This window comes from Podarcis muralis, chromosome 7 (genome assembly GCF_964188315.1).
Source record: "Podarcis muralis chromosome 7, rPodMur119.hap1.1, whole genome shotgun sequence".
Lineage (NCBI taxonomy): Eukaryota > Metazoa > Chordata > Lepidosauria > Squamata > Lacertidae > Podarcis > Podarcis muralis.
Genome location: NC_135661.1, coordinates 2,335,721 through 2,354,164, shown reverse-complemented (window position 1 = coordinate 2,354,164; position 18,444 = coordinate 2,335,721). Strand labels below are relative to the sequence as shown.

General features: G+C 47.2%; 1 protein-coding gene across 1 annotated transcript in view; it reads left to right on the top strand.

Moving 5' to 3' along the window:
• The window catches only part of LOC144328326 (basement membrane-specific heparan sulfate proteoglycan core protein-like), a 150,260-nt gene that overhangs the window by 72,983 nt on the left and 58,833 nt on the right, over window positions 1-18,444 (top strand). The window contains exons 35-45 of the mRNA XM_077931004.1: window positions 97-327; window positions 408-521; window positions 1,547-1,674; window positions 3,297-3,383; window positions 6,768-6,826; window positions 10,032-10,205; window positions 11,622-11,732; window positions 12,064-12,164; window positions 13,867-14,047; window positions 15,980-16,102; window positions 16,971-17,123. Coding sequence (XP_077787130.1) covers window positions 97-327; window positions 408-521; window positions 1,547-1,674; window positions 3,297-3,383; window positions 6,768-6,826; window positions 10,032-10,205; window positions 11,622-11,732; window positions 12,064-12,164; window positions 13,867-14,047; window positions 15,980-16,102; window positions 16,971-17,123 — 1,462 coding nt within the window. The remainder of the gene's footprint in view (window positions 1-96; window positions 328-407; window positions 522-1,546; window positions 1,675-3,296; window positions 3,384-6,767; window positions 6,827-10,031; window positions 10,206-11,621; window positions 11,733-12,063; window positions 12,165-13,866; window positions 14,048-15,979; window positions 16,103-16,970; window positions 17,124-18,444) is intronic.

Here is an 18,444-nt window from a genome sequence, read left to right as displayed (position 1 = left end):
GCTTGTGCCCACACTAGAGAAATAAGGAATGTTGCATTTGACTGCGCCAATGGATTCCATCCCACAGTATCAACCTTCCCCCCCTTTTCTCCCCAGCAATACTGGAAGCGCCCAGATGGCCAGCCAGCCACCCGGGAGCACCTCATGATGGTCCTGGCTGACCTGGACGAGATTCTCATCCGCGCCACTCACTCCACCGAGATGCTGTCGGCTGGCATCACCGGTGTCAGCATGGAGACCGTGGTGCCCACCTACACCAGCCTGCCCCGGGCTCTGGAGGTGGAGGAATGCCGCTGCCCACCAGGCTACCAGGGTCTTTCCTGCCAGGTGAGCCTCTTCGCTGGGCCAGGCAGGGCACGTGGGCTCATGGGGCACTGTTTACTGATGCCACCCTGTCCCTCTTGCAGGATTGTGCAGCTGGCTACACCCGGACAGGCGGTGGGCTCTACCTGGGGCACTGTGCGCTGTGCGAATGCAACGGGCATTCAGATTCCTGCCACCCTGAGACCGGCGCCTGTTCAGTAAGCAACTTCCATAGGCACATAAACTCGGGTGTAAAAGTGTATTGGGAAATGATCCATAATGAATTGAGGAAAAAATGTTTAAAATTGATTTTCGAAAAACAACAACAGAATCCTTTCTCTTGGGGATAATTCAGACTGAAATTCCCAGGTGTCAAAAAAGGTTATTTATGTATGCCACTACTGTGGCCAAAAGGGATGTGGGAAGCAAAGTTCTTAACCCAAGGTTCTATTTCTGGGTTAGCGGAGTCTGTAACCTGAAGTGTCTGTAACATGAAGCGTCTGGAACCCGAGGTACCACTGTACTAATACCAATCATTCAAGTACCAAATTATTCAAGTACCAGATCATTCATATAATTTAGGTGGCTAGAATTGATGGCTTGATGATTTACTTTATTTCTGCATTCCAAAATCTTATGGATTTCAATTACATTCTGGTCAAAATAACAATCCCTTATACAACTACTGCAATATTAATAACTTCTCCTTTTTAACTTTTATTAAACAAACATTACATACAAAAAAACCACAAACTAATCTTACATTGGATATTTCTAGACTAAAATAGTTATTGCAGTATACATAATCAAATTGTCAAACATCTAGAATAAGTGTGTATTATATAAAAGAAATAAAAAGAGAGAGAGAAAAGAAAAAAAGAACAAGAAAAATGCACAACGATAAAACCAAAAAATTAACAAAACTAAAACTACCTATCAAACGAAAAAGCAGTATTTAGTTAATTCAAACCAGTATCAGGGTGTTCTGCTCACAAAGTCCCTCATACTGGGTTGAATGCCATTTTTGATTTGTTGGTTTGTTGACTTCCGTCCACTCTTTGCGGTTTCAATTCAGCCATTTCTATCTTTGATCTGTATTTAATTATTTGTCTCCATCTTGGGATACCTCTGTCTGCAAAATCAGTCTAAACACAGCCAAGCGTTATTGTTGGAACCATGTTTATTCAAGTAATTTTAATAACTTCTAGTCTTGTTGACACATGAAATGATTTGCCCTTCCCAGAGCTGCCTTCATCATGCTGCTGGGGAGTTCTGTGAGAAGTGTGCACCCGGATTCTACGGAGACGCTACTGCTGGCACCCCAGAGGACTGCCAGCCCTGCGCCTGTCCGCTGACGGATCCGGAAAACCAGTACGATGTTGGCTCATTGAGAGAGAGAGAGAGAGAGAGAGAGAGAGAGAGAGAGAGAGACTGAGTAGATGGGGGCTTGACCGGGTTTCAGGATGGGCTGGCAGCGGGTGTGGATTTGTGGGCAAATCTGCTTTAGCTAGCCACTCCGGGTGGATAAAGGTATCAAGGGTTACAAAAGAGTATTGGGAAAGGGGTCCATAATGAATTGAAAAAAATGTTTAAAAGTACTTTCCCCAAAAAAACCAGAGTCCTTTCTGTTGGAGATAATTCAGACTGACATTCCCAGGTGTCAAAAAGGTTATTTATGTATGCCACTACTGTGCCCTGGGTTTTGTTAGCCCCAAAATGGAAAATGAGTGAGGTCCCAGCCAAAGAAGAATGGCAACTTAAGCTGACGGAATATGCGCAGCTTGCGGACCTGACATATAGAATAAGAGAACAAGAAGAACATATGTTTAGAGGAGACTGGAAAGCGTTTATTGAATATATGGGAAATCATTGTGTACAGCTGAAAACGCTGGCAGCATTAAGATAAATTCAACAGTGCAAATAAGTTGTGATGGATGCAATAATGGCATTCAGAATGGTGCAGTTTCTGTAAAATATGCAGGGATTTATGATATGTAAAATGAACCGTGGAAAGAGAAAAAAAGGAAGTCACTGATATTTCAAGGATGTAAAAATAAGTACTTTGAATTGTAAAACAGAAAATTGAAAAAAATATATATATACCCCCCAAAAGCTATCAAGGGTTAGTAGCCACAGTGACTGCTCTGTTTTTTGGGCTTCCCATTGAGGCAGCTGGTTGGCCCCCATGAGAACAGGGTGCTGGACTAAGATGGGTCTGATTCAACAGGGCTTTTCTTATTTTTTCTTCCCATGGGGGCACCTAGATAGATGGTCTCTCCCTATCCAGGGGCAGTCTACCTTCAAATTCCAGTCCCTGGAAATCTCAAATGGGGGGGAGAGCATTACTGCTTGGGTGCTGCTTGGGGGTGTTATAAGAAAACCTGCTCCCTTTCCCTTACGGGCTATTCCAGAGCCCTTAAGTGGGTTCCCTATCAGTAGGAGAAAATAACAGAGGCCAACGAGAGAATGTTGAGAAGCAAAGTGGCTAGTAAGCCTGATCTTTATTCAACTGTTGCAACAGGGTCCTCACTCACCACACGCAGGAGGGAGGAGGGACCCAGAACATTGGGGCTTATATAGACTTTTTGAAATTGCCCACCCTGTAGCCAGAGACCACCCCCCAAAAAACATACATACATCACAGAAGGAGGCAGTCTTCAGCAGAAATCCTGTTTGCCAGGATACCTGACAGTGGTCACTGATTGCTTTATCTGGGCAGAAGGCTTTCCCCATTTGCCTCTCTTACTGCAATGACTATTTGAGGTCATTGGGAGAGTCAAAATGGCTTCAGGATTGCCCTCTCGTACCATTTGAGGCACATGGTTCATATATTTAGATATGTGTGCATTTGTGAATATTCTATATTTGGGACCTTAAAATTCTTATAACGGGCTTCCCTGCTGAGGGGCATCTGGTTGGCCAGGTTAGATGGACTCTTCTGATATCCTTTAAACCTCCTGACTCTTCTTCCTTACTTTATTTATTTTTTTCAGGTTCTCAAGGACGTGTGAGAGCCTGGGGGGCGGAGGCTACCGCTGCACAGCCTGTGAGCCGGGCTACACCGGCCAGTATTGCGAGCAGTGAGTATCCAACTGGCCGGCGGACGAGCAGGGATGTAGCTCAGTAGCCCTTTTGGTTGTGGATCTGCCCCAATGTTAGGATTTTTATCTATCCGAGCTGCTACAGCGAGTGGTACTATGATTTGTATACATCATGTGAGTGTCTGAGAGAGCGTGAGAAAGAAAGGCTGTATTATCTCTTCCTACTGAGTACTATTGGAAGTTGATTTCGCTTCTATGTGTGTCGAGGTTCTGTACTGGTGTTCAGAGAGCACAGACGTACTGATGGAGTCTCTGTATAGGTAAAGGTAAAGGTAAAGGGACCCCTGACCATTAGGTCCAGTTGTGACAGACTCTGGGGTTCGGCGCTCATCTCGCTTTATTGGCCGAGGGAGCCGGCGTACAGCTTCCGGATCATGTGGCCAGCATGACTAAGCCGCTTCTGGCGAACCAGAGCAGCACACGGAAACGCCGTTTACCTTCCCGCCGGAGCATTACCTATTTATCTACTTGCACTTTGACATGCTTTCGAACTGCTAGGTTGGCAGGAGCAGGGACCGAGCAACGGGAGCTCACTCCGTTGTGGGGATTCAAACCGCCGACCTTCTGATCGGCAAATCCTAGGCTCTGTGGTTTAACCCACAGCGCCACCCGAGTCCCGGAGTCTCTGTATATAAGACTGTAAATAAAGTAGTTTTTGTGGGAATGTTCAGGGATGCAGGAGAGGATATATTGTCTGATAATAGCCTTTCCAACTTGTGTTAACAAGTTCACAATTTAGCAGAGTAACATTCCCCTTTTTTATTTTTATTTTTAAAATCATATTTATTAAAATTTTCAGAAAACAGAAAGTAAAGATAAGACAAAAACAGAATGCATTTAAAACCTTATTTTCATTATCCACTTTCTGGGACTCCCCCCCTCCCCCATCCCTGCCATATTCCCCTTTCATATCGTTAGCTCAACAAGCTCTCCCTCCTAATTTAAACTTAATTTGTTTAGCCCAATATTCGAATTTAAGCTTATACAGTCCTCATCATTACCCTTGATAAAAAACAAAAATTCTCTCCCCAAGGTCCCCCCCAATTTCCTTCCACGAATTCCCTTTTTTTTTTAAATAAAAACACCCAACAAAATATATAAAGAAAAACAGTATAAAGATATAAAAAGATAAAAAGTATATAGAAAAAAGAATTCAAAAAGTAGTTGCAAGCCTTTGGATTCTAGTTCTCCCCCCCCCCTTCCCCGGTTTGAGTCCCCCCTGTCCACCAATCTTTGTTGTCTGCCTGGAATTCTTAAATCCATAATCAGGTTTTCCCCCCAGTCCCTTGCCAGTCTTTTTTTTTTTTTTTTTAAGTTTAAAGTTATTTTTATAGTATTTAACTTCAAATCTCCAATCTTTGGTCTTTAAGGCTCCTCCCATTGTTCTTTCCATGTTGTAGTCCAGTTTCATCTTGTTCCGCTGCTAAGACGTTCTGATTCAGAAATTTAGTAGCTCTACAGGGGATTTTGTTATTCAGGAACAAAAACTTGCGTTCAGTCCCTTCCTTTCTTCAATAGAAAATTCTATTGTCTCCTTTAATGTAAACACCCCTGTAGACATAATACTATTTCAGTTTTGCAGCTTTCCCAGAAGATAACCAGTCCTGTAAAATTCCGAAGGTATTTTTCCACTTACGACCATCTTTGTAATGTCCCGAAACTCCTCTAGGGGGATTCTTATAACTTTGTTTCCTCTAGTCCAAAAGTCTTGTTGTTGTTCAATATTTTCGCCATTTTGTATCCGAATCTTAGCAAATTGTAACAAATTTAACCAGCAAAGTCCTCAAAACAGAGTCCTCTTTAAATTTTTCCGGCTTTGACAGCTACTTTGACAGCTGTCAAAGTCTCCGTCTCTTTTCACCAGGCTCTCTCTCCCATCGCCCCGGTTCCCGGGGGGGGGGGGGGTTACGCTTTCCTTCTCCCTCCACTCTTCTCCTCCAGCACAGTTTCTTGTAGTTTCCCATCGTGAAATTCTTGGTTTTTATCAAAAATACAGTTCTTTCGTGACCTTGGTTGCCCGGTCCTTGTTTTAGAATGTTTACAGTAGGGAGGGGGACTGACTTCCTTTTTGGATCCCCCCCCCCCCCCCCGCTCGTACCAAATCCGAAAAAAATTCCTTTTTTTCTCCTTTTAAACCCGGTTTTCCAAATTACTCACGGGTTGTTGTTAAAAGTCCGAATTCTCAATGGAAGAAGTCAGCGCTCTCCGCCGGATGGCATGCGGCTTCGCTCGGCAGGGCTAGCAGAGGACTCAAAGCACCGCGCCTCTCCCCGGCACCCGATCCGTAGCCTTTAAAAAGGCTCCTTCACGAGTCGGGAGGGCGCTAGCGGTGCCAGCCGAGTCTCCATGTCCACGGCCTCCGTGGCCGTGGGTTTTAAGGGTCCCCGCGTCGCCGACGCGGTAAGACCCAGCCCCTGCCGAGCAGGCTCCCTCCGGAGCTCGGAGGGAGTCCGCCATTAGGCGATGGCGCCAACCCGGAAGTCTCAACATCCCCCTTTTTTAAACTTGCAGCGGATGCGTTTGCTCAGGCTCGCTAAAGCCTCTATAATAACTGTTCTGGTATTTTCCCCTTATTCCCTCATAAAAGATAAGACACAACACAGTCTTCTACAAAAGTATAAAAAGAGTTTACTCACATATCATTCAGTTCACAATAGGATCCCAGAAGGCAGACTTAGCTTAGAAAAGTAACATTTACCTGGAAACTATCTCATAAGAAGAGGGCATCTTTGGCTAAGCAGATGTTGCTTTTTCGATGCCTGTAGTATCTGAAGAAGTGTGCATGCACACGAAAGCTCATACCAAGAACTAACTTAGTTGGTCTTTAAGGTGCTACTGGAAGGAATTTTTTTTGTAGTCAAAAAGAAAGAGATGGCTGCCCTGCCCTGTGCTTTTGTCATTACCTGCACAGGTGAGGCCACACCCACCTCTAGTCACATGCAGAGGAAGCCTGTCCCAGCCCAGAAGGAAACAGGAAGTTTACCTGCTGGCTGGACAAACATTCCTCCCCATGTGTAAACAAGTTCACTCTAGGAATGTTGTACTTGACTGCTCTTGTGTTTCACATCCCACAGTTTTAGAACTACGATTGAGTCTTTCTTCTGCTATAATATACCAGAAGGCTGGCGTGCTCTTTTCAGGAGAGAAGGGTCGCTTATTACTGGCTGCTCTGGACTGAAGAAGATTTACAGCCAGAGAGGGCCACCGGGGAACGCTCCGGAGACTTTGCAGCCTTCCCAGGGTGTTTTTCCAACACCTAACTCTCAATAACTCTTCTGTTAGGGCTGTTAGGGCCACTGACTGGTCTCTTTCCCAGAGGTGTGACTCTCACCTGTCTCTGTCTCTCTCTTGCTTCCTTCTCAGGTGTGCTCCAGGTTACACAGGAAACCCCAATATCCGTGGGCAGAAGTGTGTGTCCCTGGGTGAGTACGAAGTCCGCCAGCTGGCCTCTGCCTTAATACACACACACACACTGCACACGCCACACTGCCAGCCGTGAAGGGTTGCTGTGTATAGATAGAGGAGCCCGCCAGGTCAGGCCAGTAGCATATCTGGCCCAGCTTCCTGTTCTCATAATGGCCAACCAGAAGCCTGTGAGAAACCCACAAGCAGGGATGCTTTAGCTGAGATTCCTGCATTGCAGCGGGTTGGACTAGATGACCCTCAGGACCCCTTCCAGCGCTCCGATTCCATTATCCTTTGATTCTGCACTGCAGTTTCGAGCAGCCAAGAGTCGGAAGCACTGCTTCCTCCAACTGTGGATAGCCATCATGGTTCATAGCCACTGGTAACCTTTTTCTCCATGAATTTGCCCCATGCTCTTTTAGAGTCATGTAAGCTGGTGGTCCTCCCTGCTTCCTGTGCAGGCAAGTTCTGTAGTTTAACTCTGCACTGCAGGAGGAAGGACTTCCCTTTATCCTCCTCAAACCTTCCAAAACTCAGCTTCGTCAGATGTCTGCAAGTTTTGTGTTCTGTTTTTTTTTATTTTATAATACCGTATTTTTCGCACCATAGGACGCACTTTTTCCCTCCTAAAAAACAAGGGAAAATGTGTGTGCGTCCTATGGAGCGAATGCAGGGGGGAGGCAGGCGGGGAAAGCCCTCAAGAGCCGCACACAAGCTTTGTGTGCTCTTGCGGGCTTTTTTCCAGGAGGGAGAAGGGACTGACTGGCCGCAGCAGTCCCTTCTCCCTCGTGGGGGAAAAGCCCCCAAGAGCGGCGCCCTCTTTAAAGGCTGTGCGGCTCCTGCAGGCTTTTGTACGAGGTGGGGGAATCCCCCCACCTCCCAGAAAAGCCAGGAGAAGCCGCACAGCCCCTTTAAAGAGCGTGCAGCTTCTGCGGGAGGTGGGGGAAGCTGCAGCAGATTCCCTCCTCCCGGGCTCCCTTTGAAGCGGCAATGTGGGAGGGGAGCAGCTTACACTCGTGTAAGCAGCTCCTCTCCCACTTTCCTGCTTCAAAGGGAGCCCAGGAGGAGGGAATCCACTGAAGCCTAGAGGGAATCCACTGCAGTTGCGAGCAGAGGATCCATGGCTCCGCTTCCTTCCCTCGAAGCAGGGTGCGGGGGTGCAGGGGGGAAGATGGCAGGAAATAGATGCCGGGCAGGAAGACACAACCACACTTTGACCACTGAAAGTCCACCTCAGCCTCCCCAGATTTCCACTGAGACGGCCAGGCTAATCTCGATGGCCATAAGTCAGGCTCAGCATTATTAACTGGACTTAGATAAGCCATGGTTCCCCTTCCTACCCTCCTCTGAGGCTCAGTTTAAAGCAGCAAAGCGGACAGGAGCCGCCCGCTTTGCTGCTTTAAATAGTTTAGTGCAACATTTGATTCAGAATATTTTTTTCCGTATTTTCCTCCTCTAAAAACTAGGTGCGCCCTATGGTCAGGTGTGCCCTATGGAGCGAAAAATACGGTAATTTTTATTAGATTTACATATACAGTCATACCTCGGGTTACAGACGCTTCAGGTTGCCTTTTTTCAGGTTACGGACCTGCCGAAACCTGGAAGTACCGGAACTGGTTACTTCCTGGTTTTGGCTGTCGCTCATGCGCAGAAACGCTAAATCACACTTTGCGCATGCGCAGAAGCACCGAATTGCAACCCGCGCAGATGCAGGTTGCGAATGCTGTGGGTTGCGTACGTGCATCCCGCACGGATCATGTTCGCAACCCGAGTGTCCACTGTAATCACATTACGTAGCATCATATCTTCTTATTTAACCTTTTTGGCTCAACTCAAGTTCTTGTATTCTGAGAGAGAGGGGTGGGGTGAGGAACCTTTTCTTTCTCTTTAAAAAAATATATATTTATGCTTCTCAGGTTTATACATTTCACTAATTTTACAATCATTTCAGCATTTCAAAACTTGACTTCCTTCTCCCTCTTTCTGCGGTTCCTTAAATTTATTTTTAATACCTTCTGCATATCCAAATTAACTCAATTTGCTCAATTTGCTACTTTACTCTTTACTCTTTACTCTTACTTTACTCTTTACTTTACTCTTTACTCTTACTTTACTCTTTACTTTACTCTTTACTCTTTACTCTTACGAAACTGCAGGTTATTACAGTAATCCTGCCAGTGTTCTTATCTGTTTACAATTTATCTAAACATTCCATAAACCATTTCCATTATTTTATAAAAAGTTTGTTATTGTGATTTCTTATTTTTCCGGTAAGTTTCGTCATTTCTGCATATGCCATAGGTTTTTGTATCCATTCTTCCTTTGCTGGGACTATTTCTTCTTTCCATTTCAGAGTGAGTAACATTCTTGCCACTGTACAGTAGTAGTATTCATGAATAAGTTTCTATGAAGTTTAGGTAGTTCTGTCCCTATAATTCCCAATAGAAAAGCTTCTGGTTTTTTAAAACAAAGGTTATTTTAAACATCCTTTTCATTTCATTATATATCATTTTCCAGTAAGCTTTAACCTTACTACAAGACCACCACATATGATCGAAAGAACCTTCTATATCTTTACGTTTCTGTCCCTAAATTCCCAAAAGTATGAGAATTACAGTTTTTCTTTGGGAAAAATCTTTTCTTTTCCCACTTCTTCCTGGGCATGCATCTTTGCATACTATTCTATCCCTAAACCTTTCTTCCTAGAGCAGTCGCCCCTGTCAGGAGTTCAGCCTATACTCGAGTAGGACCCTGGCAGAGACACATGCCCGAGTGCCATGTTCCCTCCCTCCTGGTCATTCGTTCAGGAGCTTCAAAAGCTTTATTCTGCCCGAATATCACAGCGACCGATGCCAACAGACATCGGCACACTTAGGGATCTGCAGAGTTTGCGCAGCATGCGTGACGGACCTCAGCAACTCAGCATTTTGGCTAATCTACTTTATTTACATATAAACACACACGGAGCACTGCAACATGGCTCCCTCTCTCTCTAGCATGAGACAGCAAAGAGAAAAAGGACAAAGGACAATAGTCCCACTTCACGGAACACAGTAACACAAACATCCTGTCTCCGTCACTTCCCACTCTGTGGAGTCAAAACATATACCGTCATGTGAAAGACAACAATCCCATGACTGCAATCATGGAGCAGGAATTCTGACAGCCCCATCCCTTCCATCATTTCGGCTGCCCTGATCTGAGCCTTTCTCAACTCCGCAGGTACTCCAGACCAGCCAGGCCTCGTCGTGCAAGTCCACCCTCCGCGGACCGCCGTCTCTCAAGGCAGCAAGGTGACCCTGCGTTGCCACGTCAGCGGGGCTCCACCGCACTATTTCTACTGGTCCCGCGAAGACGGGCGCCCCGTGCCCAGCACCACCCAACGCAGGCAGCAAGGTGGGTTACTGTCAGGGACTGGGCAGAGGAGGAATGGTCGAGACAGCCTCCCCAGCTTGACTGTTTGAGGGAGGAGGAAGACGACGACAGTTTATTTACAACAGGAATTTGAGGGACGTCGCAGCTCAGTGGCAGATGAGGCAAAAAGTTGGGAAATAATGTGAGAGGAGGAGGTGGAAGAGGAAGCGCCAGGGGGGCGACAGCTGATGGACACAGTGTCTTTAGAAAGCATTCCAGACCTCCCCTCCCAGAACCCGGCGAGCCTTGAAAGTAGGGGAGCAAAAAGCTCAAAGGCAGAGGTCCCGTAGCAGCACCCATAGAAGTGACGAATGAGGAAGTGGGAGAGATGGGAGGTGGAGATTCACTTAGGACAACACCATTATCCAAGAGGCTGGGTTCTATAGCCTCTCTCTGTAGATACGGAATAAAAAGTGGACGGCAAGAAACATTCCCTCGTCTTTGTACGTTCCTGGGCAACCAGCTGGGAGTCGCAGGCAGCAGCCAGACAGTTACTTTCAGGGGGAGGGTGGAAGCTTTCTCCAGGCTTGGTAAAAGAATAAATTCTGAGCCGCTTGGTCTTGCTTAAAAGGAAGATGGCTACCTTCATTCATACGCTGACTCGGTGGACAATTGTGTGTGTCTCCCCTCCTCACCCACCGTAACACTTACGCACAGACTCCCTCCCAAAGACAGCCTTCTGTAAATTATGTACAATTTTTCTGGGAAAGGGTGTTTAAGGAGATAACAGAAATCACTGGGTTAAAGCTGACCGAAAGTCCAGAGGTAGCATTATTATCCATTTACGATGGGGTGGAAGGTTCGCAGGCTAGGAAGGACTTACTCACAAATTAATTTATTGACAGCTGCACGCATTATGATAGCTAGGAAGTAAAAGGGGCAAGCAGAATATAAAATGGAAGGATGGTATAAAGAGGTGTGTGGGATATAGCTATTGATGATAAATTGACATGTGCCATTAAGGTAAGACGGGGAATACGCAGGAGAAATGATTTCGATGAGATATGGAAGATATATTTGTAGAATTTGTATTGTTAAAACAGAAAGGGGTCAAACCATCGCAAGAGGTGCTGGAATTTTGGGAGGTTGGATAGTTACAGTGGAACGGTCTCTGTGGTGGGGTGCACATTTTTATTCTTATTTATGTATAATAATAATAATAATAATAATAATAATAATAATAATAATTTGTTTATACCCTGCCCATCTGGTTGGGTTTTCCTAGCCACTCTGAGCGACTCACAACAGAATATTAAAAACATGATAAGTCATCAAACATTATTATTAATAATAATAATAATAGGAAAAAAGAAGGGCCTGCGGGGGGGGGGGGGTTGGACTAGATGACCCCTGGGAAACCTTCCAGCTCGTCTCCATCTCCCTTGATTTCCTCCCCAGGACTGGAGCTCCACTTCCCCAACATCCAGCCCTCCGAAGCCGGCGTCTACATCTGCACATGCCGCAACCCGCAGTTCAGCAATGCCAGCCGTGCCGAGGTGGTCGTCACAGGTGAGACGCACCTTTTTGCTAGGAGTGAACTTCCTGCGCCGGGAGGAGCTCGAGGCAGGAAGGGGTGGGTGCCGATTGACGGGAGCCGCAGGAGTCAAGAGGGCTCTCTGCTGTTTAACATAACTCCTCCCCTCCCACCCCACTAAATGGACCACGTCTGAGGCTCCCTTTGCTGCCAAAGGCTGGGGGAAATAGGCAAGTTGTCAACGATGGCACCTGGCGCATTTCCTTGGGGAGAGGATTCCGGAAACAGCATCCAAGGAAGGGCACGGATCTTGGCAAGGAGAAGGCCACGAGGGAGTCTTTCGCAAATCTCTCTCTGCTTCCGCAGAAGGCCCCAGCAAGCCCATCACAGTGACCGTGGAGGAGCAGAAGGTGCAGAGCGTGAAGCCAGGGGGAGACGTCACCTTTGTCTGCACAGCCAAGAGCAAGGTCAGCTCCTTCAGCCTTTGTGTGCTCATTTGCTTGCTTGCGTTCCTGTACCTGTTGCTTCAAAGAGCTCCAGGTGGCATACACGCTTCTCACCCTTCCTCATTTAATCCCCACGACAACCCTGAAATGTAGGTTCGCCTGGGAGGCAGCGACAGGCCCCTAGTGAACTTTGAGGCCAAATGGGAGGATTTGAACTCAAGGGCCTAGTTCAGGGGAGCAGGGTGGATGTTAAAACCCCCAACCCCCTGTGTAAAAGTTAAAGGTTGCATTCAACCACACAATCCTCATTCCGCACTTGTAAGAATTGTCAGGAGCTCGTCCTACACTCGAGTAGGACCCTGGTAGAGACACATGCCCGACTGGCATGTTCTCTCCCTCCTGGTCGTTTGTTCGGGAGCTTAAAAATTTTCTTCTGCCCGAACAGCACAGCGACCGATGCCAACAGACATCGGCACACTTAGGGATCTGCGGAGTCTTCGCAACTTCCTTAACAGACTTCAGCAACTCAGCATTTTGGCTAATCTACTTTATTTACATATAAACACACACAGAGCACTGCAACATGGCTCCCTCTCTCTCTAGCATGAGACAGCAAAGAGAAAAAGGACAAAGGACAATAGTCCCACTTCACGGAACACAGTAACACAAACACCCTGTCTCCGTCACTTCCCACTCTGTGGAGTCAAAACATATACCGTCATGTGATAGACAAAAATCCCATGACTGCAATCATAGAGCAGGAATTCTAAGAAGAAATCGGCTTTTTAATGTGACAGCACTTTGCAATTCCCTGCCTATTGACATCAGGCAGATGCCTTTGCTGTGCCCTTTTTGGCACCTGCTAAAAGCATTTTTGTTCAGGCAAACCTCTCCAGACATGTCAAACTTTATGTGTGTTCTTATTAGCTACCATTGATTTGGCACTGTGGTCTAAACCACCGAGCCTCTTGGGCTTGCCGATCGGAAGGTTGACAGTTCGAATCCCCGCAATGGGGTGAGCTCCCATTGCTCTGCCCCAGCTCCTCCCAACCTAGCAGTTCGAAAGCACACCAGTGCAAGTAGATAAATATGCAGCTCTGCAGCGGGAAGGTAAAGGGTGTTTTCATGCGCTCTGGTTTCCGTCACGGTGTCCCGTTGCGCCAGAAGCGGCTTAGTCCTGCTGGCCACATGATCCAGAAAGCTGTCTGTGGACAAACGCCGGCTCCCTCAGCCTGAAAGCGAGATGAGCGCCGCAACCCCATAATCGCCTTTGACTGGGCATAATTGTCCAGGGGTCCTTTACCTTTTTAAAGAATACCTTGAATATTCTTAAATACCTGTTTATGTTTCCAATGGAGAGTTCTACTATTTTCTTCCATATTTTTCTTAAACCACTTGTAGAGGTTTTCTTATAATCAAGCTACATACAAATTTCATTCAATTAAAAAAAAACCCCAACGCATTGAAAGAAATGTCTGTATACATGTTGCATGTTGAAAAACAAATTCTAGTATGAAAGTGCACATTAAAAACAAATGTGCATTCTTATTTTTATCATCATCATTACTACTATTCTCATTATCATCGTTTAATTTATTATTCACATCTCTGGTGTCAAAAGCGGGGGGGGGGGAGGAGGCTGGTAGAGAGGTTACATTACCTGTTGAAAAGCTGCCTGTCTTTGGAGTCCCAACTCTCTCCTCCCCTGGCTGCCCACCCCCAGTCTCCTGCCTACACCCTGGTATGGACACGCCAGAACAATGGGAAGCTGCCCAGCCGGGCCATGGACTTCAACGGGATCCTCACCATACGCAACGTCCAACCAGAGGACGCCGGGATCTACGTCTGCACAGGGTCCAACATGTTCGACATGGACGAAGGAGTCGCCACACTCTACGTGCAAGGTAGGGACGGAGAAAGGGGGCTGCATGCTCAGGGTCCTCCGAGGCTGCGGGCACAGCCGGATCGTGGCTCAACACCGACACCCAACGCTCGCGCACCTGGCCACAGGTTGCACACGGCATCTGAGCACGCTCGTCTCTGCCAAAATGTCACAAAAGATGGCTCCCACCTGTTGCTTCTTGGGGGTAATGGGAGTTGGGGTTTCAGGCGCTGGGATCAGAGAGGTCCATTCACCCCCTTTCTCCTGCTCGGAAGCCAGGCAAGCCTCTGCCAGTCAGTGCAGACGATACTGAGCTGGAGGGGCTCCGTAGAAGACCGCTCCCTGCAGTCCCGGCTCTGAAGGGAAGGGTTTACAGCTCAGTTCTAGAGCAGTTGCTTGGCATGCAGAAGGTCCCACGTTCCATCCTGGGCTGCGTCTCCAGGTAGGGCTGGGGGTAAGGATCCTCATCTGAAAACTTGGAGAGCTGCTGCCAACCAGTGTAGACAATACTGAGCTAGATGGACCTTAACTTAGATCCTGTTTCTGACTTTCTCAGTACCGTGGGGACCAGAGCCTTTCTTTATTTTTAGTGTGAGGCAGTAGCTCTGTGGCAGAGCTGCTGCTTTGCATGCAGAGGGTCCCTTGCTCAGCCCCCAACATACCGTATTGACCCGAATATAAGCCGCACCCGCAAATAGGCCGCACCTTTAACATTCAAGGGGGGGAGGAGAAAAAAAAGACAATACCCAAATACAGTGGTGCCTCGCAAGACGAAAAGGATCCGTTCCGCGATTCTCTTCGTCTTGCGGTTTTTTCGTCTTGCGAAGCAAGCCCATTAGCGGCTTAGCGCTATTAGCGGCTTAGCGGATCAGCTGATAAGCGTCTTAGCGGATCAGCTGATAAGCGGCTTAGAGGATCAGCTGTTACGCGGCTTAGCGGATCAGCTGATAAGCGGCTTAGCGATCAGCTGTTAAGCGGCTTAGCGGATCAGCTGATAAGCGGCTTAGCGGCTTGGGAAAAGGGGGGGGGGGAACCCTGCAGGATCTCGCAAGACATTTTCGTCTTGCGAAGCAAGCCCATAGGAAATACGTTTTGCGAAGCACCTCCAAAACGGAAAACCCTTTCGTCTAGCGGGTTTTCCGTCTTGCAAGGCATTCGTCTTGCGGGGCACCACTGTATAAGCATCTCCCTTAAAATTCCGCAGGCATTCACACCAATAAATGGCAAATGTAGAAGGAAATCCTACAGCGTGACAGTAAAAGCCAGTTTTTGTAAGGTCATGAATTTAAGCCGCACTTTAACTTTTCACGGTTGGAATTTGGGGGGGGGGGGGAGTGTGGCTTATATTCAGGACAATATGGTACATCTCCAGGGACAATCCATTTCTGATCCACTGGGCAAGGATCTCCAGCTCTGGAAAACAGTCCCTTGGGTGCCCGGGGGTCCTTACCATTGGCCAGGCCCTCATCCTCCCTGGGCCTGGTTTTCATGTCCCTCTCCCTCGCCCGCAGCTCCGTCTAAGACCCAGATGTTCTACGGACCTGTAGAAGTGGTGGAAGGCCACAGGCCCTGTAAGTCGGTTTTGGCCCCCACTTGCATGCCCCATTGTCCATCGCTGCAAGGTTTTGGTTTCATACCCTCGCACTAGAGTCCTATCCACCTCTTTCTCCTCCTCTTCTGCATGGGTTTTGATGGCATGGGTGATGGGTTGTTGACACTCCTGTTTTCTACACCCACCCACCACCCTGCGCTACAGTCATCAGCATCACGCATGCTTCACGTCTAGGGTGACATCCATTTGCTCCCGCATGGCTCGGTTCCTTTCCTGATTCTGCGGGGTCTTGAGGGCACAGCACATGAACCTTTCTCCATCCCTGTTCTGAAATTGCCACTGGCATGGACTCCCCACCCCGGCTTCCCAGAGCCGCCTTGAACTTTCCTCTCCCCAATTTAGCTGGACCCGCGGTCCACCCCATGGCCACCATTGAGCCCTCGCAGCTGAGCGTCCAGCCAGGACAAGCGGCCGAGTTCCGCTGCATCGCTACCGGGAGCCCAGAGCCCACGGTGGAGTGGATTGGTAAGCTTCCTGCTAGGTGACGCCGTGGCCCCTGTCTCCGAAAAGTCACCTTCCGTCAGGCATCCCCAGGAATTTTCCAGGGGACTTGGACTTGTAAATAGTTAAAAGAGTATTGGGAAGTGATCCATAACAAATTGAGAAAGAAATAATAACTCCTCTCTCTCCTCTGAGAGCCAGTGTGGTGTAGTGGTTAAGAGTGATGGACTCGTAATCTGGTGAACCGGGTTTGATTCCCCGCTCCTCCACATGCAGCTGCTGGGTGACCTTGGGCTAGTCACACTTCTCTGAAGTCTCTCAGCCCCACTCATCTCGCAGAGTGTTTGTTGTGGGGGAGGAAGGGAAAATGAGATTGTTAGCTGCTTGTAAAGGTAAAGGGACCCCTGACCATTAGGTCCAGTCGTGACCGACTCTGGGGTTGCACACTCATCTCGCTCTATCTATTTATCTACTTGCACTTTGACATGCTTTCGTACTGCTAGGTTGGCAGGAGCAGGGACCGAACAACGGGAGCTCATCCCGTGGCGGGGATTCAAACCGCCGACCTTCTGATCAGCGAGTCCTAGGCTTGGTGGTTTAACCCACAGTGCCACCCGCGTCCCTTTTTAGCTGCTTGTAGGCATGGCCAAACTCAGCCCTCCAGATGTTTTGGGACTACAGTTCCCATCATCTCTATCAACTGGTCCTGTTAGCTAGGGATGATGGGAGTTGTAGTCCCAAAACATCTGGAGGGCCGAGTTTGGCCATGCCTGCCTTAAAAGGAGTGAAAGGCGGGATATCAAGTCCAAACTCCTCCTCCTCCTCCTCTTCTTCTTCTTCCTCTTCTTCTTCCTCTTCCTCTTCTTCTTCTTCTTCTTCTTCTCTCTATCAGGTGGACAAGGGGGCGTCATCTCCTCCAAAGCCGTCATCCAGGGTGGGATCCTGCGCTTCCCGGCAGCGGAGCCTTCCGACGAAGCCCAGTATTTGTGCCGTGTGCGGAATAGCGCCGGACAACATATGGCCCGTGCCTTCTTACAAGTACACAGTACGTTGTGCCCTGGCGAGAAGTGGGTGGCGCGCCATCCATTTGACCCGTCTCTGGGGGTGCCGAATGTGCCCCTGCAGGAGGACAGAGCCCGCCTGCTCCTGGGTCAGGCCAAAGGGAGCCCACCCGGTTCAGCCGCTGATAACATTACCTTCCTCCATGTGTCTAATCTTCTTTTAAAGTCATCCAAGTTGGTGGGGAGTCTGGAGCCAGCACTGCTGATAATATTATCTAGTGGTGGGCAGAGAAAGGAAGCCTTTTTTCTCTCGCCACTCTGGCTTCATTATCAGAGAGGGCAGCCATCAGGGTGGATAAAAATAAATGATTAAAAATAATAATCGTATTTTTTTAAAATTTAAATCGGATTTTTAAAATAAAATGCTTTTGGGGGGAAAACCTTTCTAAAGATAGTTTTCCAATTAAGTTACATTATAGTCCAAAGGCTATTCATCAGGAAGTAAGGATTTGTTTAAAGTTTTTCATGTGTGCTAAAACTCAGTCTAAGTTTTTAAAAAAAATTGTTTAACCACATCAGTTAACAACCATGGATGCATCTGCTATAATATTATTATTTTAGTTAAATAAATTGTTTAAATTGTTATTAAGGAAATGATTATTTTTCTCCTGATGAAGTACAGCAGAAAAGTTGTCCAAATATAAACGGTTAACTTATTAAACCTCACAATAATTTCATCGTTATCGGTCTATGTATTTCTAATAGCAGGGCTTCCCCCCCCCCTAAAAAAATGTTTAGGGGGTACTCTCATTTTGACCCAAGAAAATCACCATTTTATAGTTCAAATCAGGAAAAATAAATGCAGCAAATGGACAAAGATTCACAAAATGTTTAGGGGTATGTGTACCCCTGCGTACCCCCAGAAAAAAGCACTGTCTAATAGTATAACCAAATCAGTAATTTTTGATATAACTGTAAAAACTACTCTGATAATTTATTATTCCAAAAATGAAACCTTCATTTGGTTCTCAATATTAAGATGAGACCAACAAGAACGAGTCTTTCGGGGGGGGGGGGGAATTTAAATCAGGCATAGGCAAACTCGGCCCTTCAGATGTTTTGGGACTACAACTCCCATTATCCCTGACCACTGGTCTTGTTAACTAGGGATGATGGATGTTGTAGTCCAAAAAAATCTGGAGGGCCTGAGTTTGCCTATGCCTGATTTAAATCAAGTCTTTTTGACTAGTGATTTAAATTGATTTGATTTGATTTAAATCAAATCCACCCTGGCAGCCATCTCTGTCAAGTATCTTGGGGGGGGGGTGTCTCTCCCTTCCCTAGGCCAGGTCAAGAGGGGCTGGG